The 12,755-nt window shown below is 43.7% G+C and overlaps 1 protein-coding gene across 1 annotated transcript in view; it reads right to left on the bottom strand.

The window, feature by feature from the left end:
* The window catches only part of LOC124774936 (odorant receptor Or2-like), a 130,926-nt gene that overhangs the window by 42,118 nt on the left and 76,053 nt on the right, over positions 1-12,755 (bottom strand). Inside the window, exon 5 of the mRNA XM_047249627.1 lies at positions 11,239-11,343. Within this exon, the coding sequence (XP_047105583.1) occupies positions 11,239-11,343 (105 nt within the window). The remainder of the gene's footprint in view (positions 1-11,238; positions 11,344-12,755) is intronic.

Consider the following 12,755-nt stretch of genomic DNA (forward strand, 5'->3'; position numbering starts at 1 on the left):
CGGAAATCCGTTCTTTATGAGGAACTGTTCGACCATAGTACCTCATTCTTTTTTAACTCCCTGCTCACAGTCATTATGCTAGCTGAACTGGTAGGAGCACTTTGGAACTCTCACGAGTGATTCCTTATGCTGGTTTCTTGCGATTTTGACAACCATCTTCTGCAATACTCGACTGGACTGTCTCTTTCCGACAGTAGGTGAGGTCTGACTGGTCTTTGTTTAGCTGTGGTCGTTCCTTCGCATTCACACTACACAGTCACATCACCAGCAGTCGACTTTGGCAGTTTTACAAAGGCTGAAATATCCCTGATAGATTTATTACTTAGGTGACATCCAGTGCCTACTGCACGTTCGAAGACACTGAGCTCTCTTGACCAACCCATTCTGCTGTTGCAGTCTCTCTACTGACAACACAATACTCCCTGCCTCCTCTCATACCGGCTGGTTCAAATGGTTCAAATCGCTCTGAGCACTATGGGACTTAACATCTGAGGTCATCAGCCCCCTAGAACTTAGAACTACTTAAATCTAACTAACCTAAGGACATCACACACATCCATGCCCGAGGCAGGATTCGAACCTGCGACCGTAACGGTCGCGCGGTTCCAAACTGAAGCGCTTAGAACCGCTCGGCCACACCGGCCGGCATACCGGCTGGTCCGCCGCTTTTTACATCTGGTGCTCAGTTCCGTATGGCATAGGGATATCCGTACACTTTTGATCACATCGTGTATTTTACGTGGAAAACTGTTACATATTTTACGCCTCAAAGTAAATAATTCCATTCTGAACCATAGAGAAAGAGGTGAAATGTGCGTGAAAATTTTATATGTGTCTCTTGTTATGATTGTGCACATCACAGTCCAGTTGAAACTGTTGTCAACAACAGAAACCGTTAACAAGTAAATGTATTGGGAAGTAAATGTAAGAATTCCAGGCTAGTAAGAAAAGGCCTCTGCAAGATAAGTGGCTATCTGCTTTACATATTGTATCATGTTAATGCTCCTTACTGTTGAATGAAAATTTATTTACTTTAGGTGCGGTGCCTCTGTAGATAATTCCATAAGACAACAGGGAATGAAAACATGCAAAATAAGATACACACAATGAGAGATGCTTCTAAGGGCAAAACATGCCGAACTGAGCTTCTCTTCAGTTGATTTCATTTTAACTAGTTATTTACCTGGATTCCATTAAACTTTACACAACACGTGTCATTTAGTGTCAAGAGGAGGAGGATGGGGCGATTAGCGTTTAACGTCCCGCCGACGAGGTCATTAGAAACGGATCACAAGCTCGGATTAAGGAAGGATGGAGAAGGAAAGCGGCTGAGTCCTTTCGAAGGAATCATCCCGGCATTTGCCTTGAGTGACTTATGGAAGTCACGAACAGCCGAACGCGGATTTTAACCGTCGTCCTGCCGAATGCGAGTCCTAAGTGCTAGCCACTGCGCAACCCCGCTCGGTGTGACCATTAATATCTCCCTCTCGTGCTAACAGCTGATTATACCTTGTTTGAAGTCGCATAATATGAATAGTTGTGAGATTACGGCATAAACTGTTAGCTCTGGACGACTTGTATGCCTATTCAACTATCACCTGAGCTGTACCTGTTAAAGTTGAGTTTGATCTCTTCATTAGTATGTTTGCCATCAATAAGCATTCCAGTTTTTGGATCGTCCTTTAAATTCATTGGAAGGTGATCTGTGTAAGTTAATACAGAAAAAATGTGTCCGGCACCGTCACCAGTAGAATCCCCTATGTTATGTTCCCCTTTACGGTCCTAGTTTCATGGCTATTGGTCATACTCACTGTTTTCCGTTAAAAAGATATGACTCCATCCATGCTAGGAGGATCCCATAACTGTATTGTCTTGCGTCAATTTCTCTGTGGAGGATCTTTACGAAAGCCAAATTGAGAAGCAGTTAACATCAGGCGTACGAATGGCTACTGGTGGGCATTTTTTTGTGTCTCACTTCATTCAATTGTTCTTCACGTGTAAAATAGGGGAGAATTCGGAGTAAAGTTCTAACTGAAGTTGAACACGTTTCCAAACGATAAAAGTCAGGAGACACGGCTGCGCGAATTCGCGCAAGAAGTCACGAGCCGATAAATTCCGGAAGGAGGAACAAGTCTGTTTTAAGGAATGTACAAATAACTGCAGCCGTATTCAAGTCGAAATCAAGTCCACATCACTAATCTGACATCATATTTTGAGCAGGAAAAAAGCACACAAGCAAGACATCAGCCCCTTCAATAGATCGCACGCGAAAATTTGGGTCTTAATTCTGACAGAACCCAGCTATGACCTTCTGAAAGTACAGCTTCTAAACTTCTGGTTGTTTGTCACTCGCTCCGTCCCCCTGCAGCTGCCTAGTGCCCGAGTGCGCAATACCGTACAGTGACAACCAGGACTCTCACAGGATTCTGAAATTCTGCTTCTGTGTACACCCCTTGAAATCAATACGAATAAACCTAAGCAAACGAAGAATTATTCAGAAATGGAGTTAATGATTTTCGATTTACAATTTGCTCAAGGCAGTTACGTAGAAGAATAGAGCTTCTCCTGTAAATGTACTTAACTTGAACAGCGCAGGCTTTAAAATGCAAAGAAAATAACGCACAGTAGCGATGGAAATAATTAACTAGCACTACATTATTTCTTTAATGACGCACTAATTCGTTTCATTCATTTGCATGCTGGTCAGCACACCTGACTGCCATGCAGCAGGCCCGGGTTCGATTCCCGGGCGGGTCGGAGATTTTCTCCGCTCGGGGACTGGCTGTTGTGTTGACATCATTCTGACATGCAAGCCGCATAATGTGACGTCAACTGAAAACTTGCAACTTCCCAAGTGTCCTTGTTCAGCCTTTTATGGAGGTGACAATTCGAATCCATCCTCATATCTCTGCCCACTGGTAGGATGTCCTCGTCGCTAGTTGGCGGAAATACTGTAGTACTTACCACGATGCCCACTCGCATAAGACTCAATTTATAGACGATGTGCAACAAGTGAATGAGTAAGTCGAGGACCGAGATGTGAGTCACCCTCAGGCTTCGACGTACTTGTTTAGCTACATTCTGTTCTTCCCATACGTCTTTATGGACCATGTTGTGCTGTAAGCATATAATTCAGTTTTTATCACTTGTAAATAGCGAATGAGTGTATTTTGTTTCTCTCTATCTCTCTCTCTCTCAATCTTTCTCTTTCCCGCTCTCTCTCTCTCTCTTATTATTATTCTTATTATTAATTTTTTGTTCGAAGCCAACCAATATTTTCGTTATTACTCTTACCACCACATGATTGATAAGTAGAAACTTTAACTAATAGCAAATGAAATGAAATAAATGTTTAGTTCGAACATAACAACAGCTTCACGCAGGAAGATTACTTCTGTCGGGAAATTTATGGCAGTTGTGGGTTCAAGCATAAAAAAGACTTCCCAGAGATAGATATTGACAACGTAACTTGCAGGAAAACGTCAGTGATCTCATTGAATCCCATATGGTGCATGTGCGAAACATTGTCGATCATTTGCGGTGACTACTTATCGCTTGATGGAACAGTATAAATACACGGCCGAGTCACGTTAACGTGACGTCAATGCGTAATAGCCACTCACAGACAGAAGGTAATAGCACCAGCATTGGTGGATAGACAGGGTGAGTCACCTAAGAGATTCGACGCGCACTTTGCCGACGTGGCGTCAAATCGAAAGACTTGCACCAGGCGAACGGTCTACCCGACGAGAGGCCGTAATCACATGACCTAAGAGATAACACCCCTTTTATTTCGTGAGCGATTCCAGGTATCGAAAAGAGGTTTTTAGTAAATGATAGTACGCTAAGGCATGTGCACTTTGGTACGTAATAAAGTGTCTTAACTCTCGTATCCGCTGAGATATTGAAGCAGGTTCAAAATGGTTCAAATGGCTCTGAGCACTATGCGACTTAACTTCTGAGGTCATCAGTCACCTAGAACTTAGAACTAATTAATCCTAACTAACCTAAGGACATCACACACATCCATGCCCGAGGCAGGATTCGGACCTGCGACCGTAGCGGTCGCTCGGCTCCAGACTGTAGCGCCTAGAACCGCACGGTCACTCCGGCCGGCTATTGAAGCAGGTATGGTTTTTTTTAAACAGAATCCGAAAGCGCTTGAAAAGACAAGCTCAATGACATTAAGTTTGCTGATGATGAGATTGCGATGTAAAAACCGCCAGGCAGAGCTCTCATGGGAGGCTCCGTCGTTATATGTAGCAAGACAGTCATGTGCTACTAAGATAAGACCTCATTTCCTATATGACACTTATACAGGGTCAGCTATGATTTTTGTGTGTGGAACTACGACATATGCTACTTCTGGCGCATCAGATGAGGCTTAGGAAAATTATTTCAAATGTGTGTACATTTCCAAACAATCACAGTTTCGTCAAGCAATTTTCCATTTAGACTCTCTCCGTTGCTGCTTGTCAACGCCAAAACAGAAACGTCGGTCAAATGGTTCAAATGGCTCTGAGCACTATGGGACTTAACATTTGAGGTCATCAGTCCCCTAGAACTTAGAACTACTTAAACCTAACTAACCTAAGGACATCACACACATCCATGCCCGAGGCAGGATTTGAACCTACGGCCGTAGCAGTCGTGCGGTTCCGGACTACAGCGCCTAGAACCGCATGGCCACCGCGGCCGGCAAACGTCGGTCACTTACATTTCATAATGATGAACAGCCCCATTCAATGGAAAAAGAGAACTGCTCTATTAACCTCCTTACTTCTGAAAAAAGATAGCTGGCCTGTCTTTTCTTGGAGACAAATGTGTCTATAAATACTACTCAAAATAGTAATTAAATTGAATACATTTTAAATAAATTAAACAGTTTATTCAGAATGACTGATGATATGTCACCCACAAAATAAATGTTTTTCTTAACGAAACGTAGTTTTATACTTTACTTAAGTATGTGCTCAAATTATTTACCATCGATCGCAAAATACATTTTCGATGTACGTTCGAGAGATAGATGAACAGATGGAAGTACATTGGAAGATATGCCCTTTGCATGCTGTGGCGATTCGACGTCACATATCATCTGACGTAGTTGGGGCTTCATTGTAGACTACATCTTTCAGAGGTCCCAACAGGAAGAAATCAAGAGGAATCACTTCACGGGACCTGGCCGGCGTTGCGCTGCAGCATTCCATTCCATTCAACGGTCAGGAAAATTTACATACAGTAACTGCGTTGCAACACGGGGAGAGTGAGCTGGGCAGCCATCATGTACAAATCACATACACAGTCGTTTGTCTACATACCTTTACTAGAAGAACAGTTCGTAAGAAAGAATGTATAAATATTTCCATTGGACGTTCCTGGGATGAAGTAACATTCCACAATGCAATATTCTTTGATGCCGCAGCATGGGTTTACGTTTCACGCCCGTTGTTGTTGTACCTAACGTAACCAGGGTGTATTTTCAGCTGCTCTGTGGTGCACGTTACTTAAATTTACGAGTACATTACCGTGGTTCGTAAACGGTGCTTCGTCGGTAAAGAGCACACGCTGTGGAAATGTAGTGTCGTTTCCCAAACGATGCAGAGCAAACCAACAAAATTCTATATGACTCTCTAAATCACGTCCTCCGAGTGCCTGATGTGGCAATGGATGATAACGGAGGAATTTATGTCGATGCAAGATGCGATGACACTCCTCTGGCTGATCCTACATTCGTTGACAATACGTCTCGTGCACCATTCGCCGTATAAAAGTAGCTGGTCTAACTTCTACTCATTGGTGTACATGTCTCCATGCAAGGAATGTTGAATCAGAAATGACCATAACTCCTGTTATTTCTGCAGTGCAGACAAGTAGACAGTCAAAATGATTGATGCGACGACGTAGTCTCCCATGAGCGTGTTTACAACGCAGTAGCCGATTTCGGCCGACTTTTTTCATATTTTTAGGACATCTCTTGGATTCTTATGCGAAGAGTTACAACTTCAACATTAACAAGCATTATATCACTCTACTCGTCTTTCCAAGCGCTTTCGCTGATGAAAAATCTATATCATTCTATTTTAAAAGATCATATTTGCTTTAATATATCGATGGATATCAGAACTAAGACTACTTATCAATATCACACTATATGTCCTTTAGTGTACTTTCATTTGACGCAAATCTCGTTTCGATATCTGGATATTCACGAAATAAAGTGTGTGTTACGTCTTGTGTGACTCACCCTGTATGAAGCGTGTCGGGGGAACGCGGGAAGACTACAGTCGATGGCATAATGCGGAAACGGAATGACTTATCTGACGACCAAAAGGGCAAGATCATTGGCTTTCGGGTCAAGGGCACAAGCATTTCCGAAACTGCGTGGTTTGTAAACCGTCCGCGTGCCTCTGTGGTTAAAGTATACCGTGAATGCAAAATGGCGCTATCCAAAACCGGCACCAGACAACTGTGGTACACCACGGGCCATAGATGACAGGGGTTAACGACGACAGCAGAGATGTGTACGGGCGAGTAGACGAGCAACTGGCGACCCTGAGGAGCCAAGGGGCTGCCAACAGTGTCTCCTCCATGGCCGTTCAGCAACGTTGCTGCCTGTGGGCCCCCGCAGCTGGCGCCTGTTTCATGCACACATACTGACTGTTGTTTACTGGCGACGAAGGCTTGGTTTTGCACCCCCAGTACCGCACGGAGACATCCGCCGAGTGGTGACAGGTGGCTTTTTCAGCTCAATCAATTTTATGCTCCATCGGACAGATGACCGATGATGTGTATGGCCCTGCAACAATCATCGCAAGGGTCCAGGCAAGAGGAGGGAGCGTTAATGATCTGGAGAATGTCTTCATGGCATTCTCTGGGTAAATTGTCATTCTGGAAGGCACGGTGGATCAACATAATAAGTACGCGTCTTTCCTTGTCCACCTCTACATGGAGTTTATTCTTGCTCAGCTCAATGGTGTCTACCAGCAGGACAATGAAGCGTTTGCAGTGTACTTGCGTGGTTCGAAAAGCACAGGGATGAGTGTACCGTACTCGCCTGGCAACCGAACTCCCAGGATTTTAACCCAGTCGAGAATCTGTGGGACCCCCTCGGTCGGGCTGTACCCGCCTTAGATCCTCAACAGAGAAAGCTAGCGCAGCAGGCCACAGCACTGGAATCCGCATGGCTCCACATCCCTGTTGATACCCTCCAGAACCTAATTGACTCTTTTGCTGCACATCTACCAGCGGTACATCCTGCAAAAGGTGTTAATTCAGGCTTTTGACGGGTGGACTTTAATGTGACTGGACGGTGTAATTGCTTCGTCCGTTTATGAACAATTCCACTGCTGCAAAAATTGTGCCTTGAATCTTAGCTACTGTAATCACATAGGACCCACATCAGTGCTGGAAAGACGAGAGTTAAAAGACTCATGACAAGGAACTATTTTTTGTAACTCCTTCAATTAAAGGAAAGGATCTACTAAACGATATTTTAAAACATTTACACACATGACGTGCTGTCCGTTGTAAGCTAGTGATAGAATAGTGTGGCACCAGTTATTTTGTAATCCTGCATATTGTAACATAGCAAATTATTACGAGGTGTCACTTTGCACTGAAAGCTTAGCTTGCCGTGGAGCCAGGGGATAACACATTTTAATTTCTCACTCTGGCACATGTAGTGCCGGCTACTGCGTCGATGGAGCCTTGTACGTATTTAACGCCGCGTGCAATACGTTTCACATACTCTTATTGAATCTGAAGAAGTACCATGAAATTTTAATCGATATTTTTCATACTTAGTATACAAACTCCTATGCATAACACAACCATTCTGTTAAAATTTCAAATCAATAACTTCAATACTTTCGGAGATATAAATTTCACCTAAAACACATAATAAGCGTGCTGGCATTGTGAAACGGAGTTAGAGACTGTAATGTGTTCATCTACAGCATCAATTGAAACTACAGCCAAGAGGATAGGTTCATATAATCTAATTTTCTGGGATTTTCTTCAGTTTCATTGCCACTGATTTCTGATGTAATTAAAGGTACTTTGAAAAATTATTATTACATTGTGTTTCGGTTGTGTGTTTTGGAGACACTGAGAGAGTGAATAGAGGACATACTCGTGCAATAGGGGAATTTGTGACGTATGTGTGAGTGAGCTTGACTCTGTAAAATGCAGCCAGAAGGGCTGTGGAGTATTAAATTTATTAGTGATTTATTTTGTGGAAAGGAATTCTATTTTGTTTCCATTAAATTTGTTTTATTTTCGGAATTACCAGATTTCTATCTACACAAATCAAAGAAAGTTTTGCATCACCCAGGTTCCCAGAACTCCTGAAGATAGAGGTTGACTGTGGATATCGTATCACAGACACAGTCCCTATCACTGTTCAGAGATGCCACTAAACCCGTCCAAAGATGTAAACAACCAAGCATGAACAGCGCCTCTTAGACGGAGGTGGTCCGACAGCCGATCAGTTCCAGTCATTCCACCAGGAAGGAGGTACATGGCTCGTGTGGTCTGTAGTTCAACCATGCCCAGACGGTCAATACCACGGTTCGATCGCTTCCACATTGTTATTTTGTGCCAGGAAGGGCTCTCAAAAAGGGAAGTGTACAGACGTCTTGGAGTGAACCAAATAGATGTTGTTCGAACATGGATGAGATACAGGAACTGTCGATAAAATGCCTCGCTCAGGCCGCCCAATGGCTACTACTACACTAGATGACCACTACCTACGGATTATGGGTCGAAGAAATCCTGACAGCAACGCCACCACGTTGAATAATACTTTTCGTGCAGCCACAGCACGTCGTGTTACGACTCAAACTATACGTAATAGGCTGCATGATGCGCAACTTCACTCCCGACGTCCATGGCGATATTCATCTTTGCAACCACGACACCATCCAGCGCGGTACAGATGGGCTCAACAACATGCCGAATGGACCGCTCCGGATTGGCATCACGTTCTCTTCAACGATGAGTGTCGCATATGCCTTCAACCAGACAATCGTCGGAGACAAGTTTGGAGGCAACCCGGTCAGACTGAACGCCTTAGACACACTGTCCAGCGAGTGCAGCAAGGTGGAGATACACTGCTGTTTTGGGGTGGCATTATGTGGGGCCGACGTACCCCGCTGGTGGTAATGGAAGGCGCCGAAACGGCGGTACAATACGTGAATGCCATCCTCCGACCGACAGTGTACCCATATTGGCGAGGCATTCGTTTTCATGGACGATAATTCGCGCCCCCATTGTGCACATCTTGTGAATGATTTCCTTCAGGATAACGTGATCGCTCCACTAGAGTGGCCATCATATTGTCCAGACATGAATTCTATCAGACATGCCTGAGATAGATTGAAGAGGGCTGTTTATGGACGACGTGACCTACCAACTACTCTGAAGGATCTACGCCGAATCGCCGTTGAGGCGTGGGACAATCTGGACCAACAGTGCCTTGATGAACTCGTGGATAGTACGCCAGACGTGTATGAATTCAAGAGGACGTGCTACTGGGTGTTATAGCTACCGGTGTGTATAGCAATCTGGAGCACCACATCTGAAGGTCTCGCTGTATGTTGGTACAACATGCAATGTGTGGTTTTCATGAGCAATAAAAAGGGCGAAAATGATGTTTATATTGATCTATATTCCAATTTTCTATACAGGTTCCGGAGCTCTCGGAACCGATGTGATGCAAAATTGTTTTTGATGTATGTAAATTACTTGTGGTAAGCTGATTGGCTGACATTAGAAATTTTCTCGAAATGATCTGATGGGCTGCTTAACATTCTGGCCAATAGGAATTCAGCATTCCCCCTCTTTGAGTAGGCTTTGTGCATCGGATCTATGAGTCGAGAGAGTCGCTCGGGAGCCGCTTTCTGGTAAACACCTGTGTTAATCCATGTTGATCAAATTTGTACACAATGAAGAAGTTCGCACGTTTGATCCGTTCTCAGCGGCTACAGTATTGAGTATTTTGTGAAAGTTTGAGCTTTGTGAGTTGCTTATTTTAGGAGATGTTTGCGTGTGAACATTTCATGTCGTACATAAACTCCGCGTGGCGTGTTTCGTACAAATTACGAGACATTATGGCAACCACTTTTTTTACAAGAAACCTACTGAACAACTGAATGTGTTAACTCGCAGGTAGTCGTGGGCCAGTGACTGTTTAGGACGTTCACAATATCAGGTCAGACTAAATATCTTCTGGCTGCTTTCGAGTGCGACATTGTAACAGGGACAAGTCAGTAACATTGCACAATTGATGACGGGATATTAAATACGGACTTGATAGCCGTTTTCCTTGTTTTAAAGACAATAAATCAAACTAAAGGACATTTTTTCAAACCATTCATACAAGCATCCCGAATACTCGATAGTTTAAGTAAACTTCAGCTACTGCCCATGCAATGGAGTTTGTGGGCTTTGCATGGTAGGTATTTAGTCTAACTTTCGTCAGCGCCGCTTTTGTCGGCTAAACCATTATCTATCATCGCAGAGTGAAGAGGCAGACAGCCTGAAACCTATACAAGTATGTGGAATGTGGACATCGCTTAAATGATAGTGAGAGTGCAACCCGTCGCACCGCAATGTCATACAGAAGTTCGTTAAGAAATCTGTGTGTTACCTCTGGTAAATTATGTGGTAACATCTAAGATCTTCTTTGGAGCCTACACAAATTAGAATAGAAGTGACTGGTTACGGTTTGTTACTCTAATTTTAATTCTGCAGGGACGATGATTCATGCATCCATTGTGGGCAAAACATTTTTGCTCCTGTACTACTCAACCACAATATTAATGCACATGGCCGTTATCGGAAACGCTCGGTGACGTTACAGAAAACAAGTACAGTGGTGACTACGGAAAGCGCGTCGCACTGTCAACGCGTTCAGATCAGCTGTGCTTATACTATCAGTCCCGACTAAGCGCTGACTCACGGTAAGCCGACTGCAGCGCTCTAATACCGAGGTGCAGTAATATTGTGGGCGACTCATATATTATAAAGTTCTAACACTCTGTCCTACTGCGTGCGATATCAAAGCAAACTGAAAGCTAGTGTTTCGGTACGTATGCCATATCGTCTAATTCTCGCATTGTTTGCACTACTTAGTAGTTGGGAAAGTCATTGCTGCCATTAGTTCAGAGAAACTGAACACAGAGGTATTTGCGATCGCGAAGAAGCTGACAGAGCATGCTGCAGCGCTGCACTCACCTCTGAGATGACGTCATCGCAGTACTTGCAGTAGATGAGGAGCTCCGAGGCGCCGGTCAGCATGTAGATGACGACTCGCGCCAGCAACGGGCTGCCCACGGGGATCTGCGACACAGCGCATTCTGCATGTGACAAGGCTTACTGGCACCAACACTATCTACTAGCTACTGGTGGCCATATACGAACATTGATCAGTCACAACATTACAGTAAGGTGACGAAACTCATGGCATACCCTGTAAGGTGTCAGACAAATCCAACACCTTCCATGAAAACCCTGACATAATAAGCAATTCCAGTAGTATGTCACATAGCTCCGAATAAATTGTGACATTAAATTAACCAAAGTAATACGAGTAACGAGTGAGCAAATGGAATACCACAGACTAACACAAGAATGCCTATATGCATGTCATACCTTCCCACCGTGAGACAGACGCAGTTCCGAGGGGAGAAACGAGAACAGAAGCCGAGAGCAGAACCATGTTAAGCTGAAGGCCCTACGATAACACAAAAAGGGCCACCACCAGCCGCAAGTTTTAGCGTGAGACTTTTTCGCGTCTCTGTTACGTAAGGACCAGCCCCCAGCCCATGTTAAAAGATAGAGCCCTCCAGAAGAACAGTATAGATCTTACGATAACGCTAAAAGGACCACACCAGCTGCAAGTTTTAGCGTGAGACTTTTTCGCGTCTCTGTTACGTTGCAAACTTTAAAAACATTGCCCCACCACGAAAGTATAACGTTTCTCATTGGATAGACAGAATTTTTGTAGGCGGAGCTTATGGTTAACATTGAGACCCTGATTGGTCAGATGAAAACACAGCCAGATAGTTTTTTTAAACCAACTTCGGTAAATTGTAGTAAGGAGAAGTTAGGAGAGAGTTGCTTCCGAGACGGCGAGGTGAGCGGAGCTGTGCTGCCCGCCGCCCCCTGACGGACACCGACAAGGTAATGAACGCACGCGATGCCGCATAACAGCGCATAAAGCTTCACTCAGAACTGCAGAAGTCTCATCTGTTACACCCCCTTTTTGCGTAATACTAGTGTCGATCGTCAATTAAAGCTCATAGCTCATGGTGTTCACATTTGCCACTTGAAGTAAAAATCTGAAACGCGATGATTTTTCTGTTATATAGTTACTGAGAAGCCACATCAGTCACTGTAATTTACGACAAGTTAGATAAGTAATTAAAGATAATTGAGGGTCACTGTAGACCATTTTGATAGTTTTCTCTCTTGTGAAACTTAATTTAAACCTAGATTATAGATGTGATATGGCATAGGTCATCCTTCGATCCATTGTAGAACTTGGAAACCCACTCAGGGAATATTCGTTCACATTTTTGTTGAACGCAGTTGTTTTTTACCATCCTGTATTAAAACATTTCCTTTTATCAATAGTGCAATTTATAAACAATGTTTTGTGAGTAGAATAACATTTCCAATGGTAAACTTAACTGCTTTTTCGACGTTATTTTTCCAGCTAACTAAAAATAGGAAAGCCTTGAACCCCTTCC

The sequence above is a fragment of the Schistocerca piceifrons genome, chromosome 2 (assembly GCF_021461385.2).
Source record: "Schistocerca piceifrons isolate TAMUIC-IGC-003096 chromosome 2, iqSchPice1.1, whole genome shotgun sequence".
Taxonomy (NCBI): Eukaryota; Metazoa; Arthropoda; class Insecta; order Orthoptera; family Acrididae; genus Schistocerca; species Schistocerca piceifrons.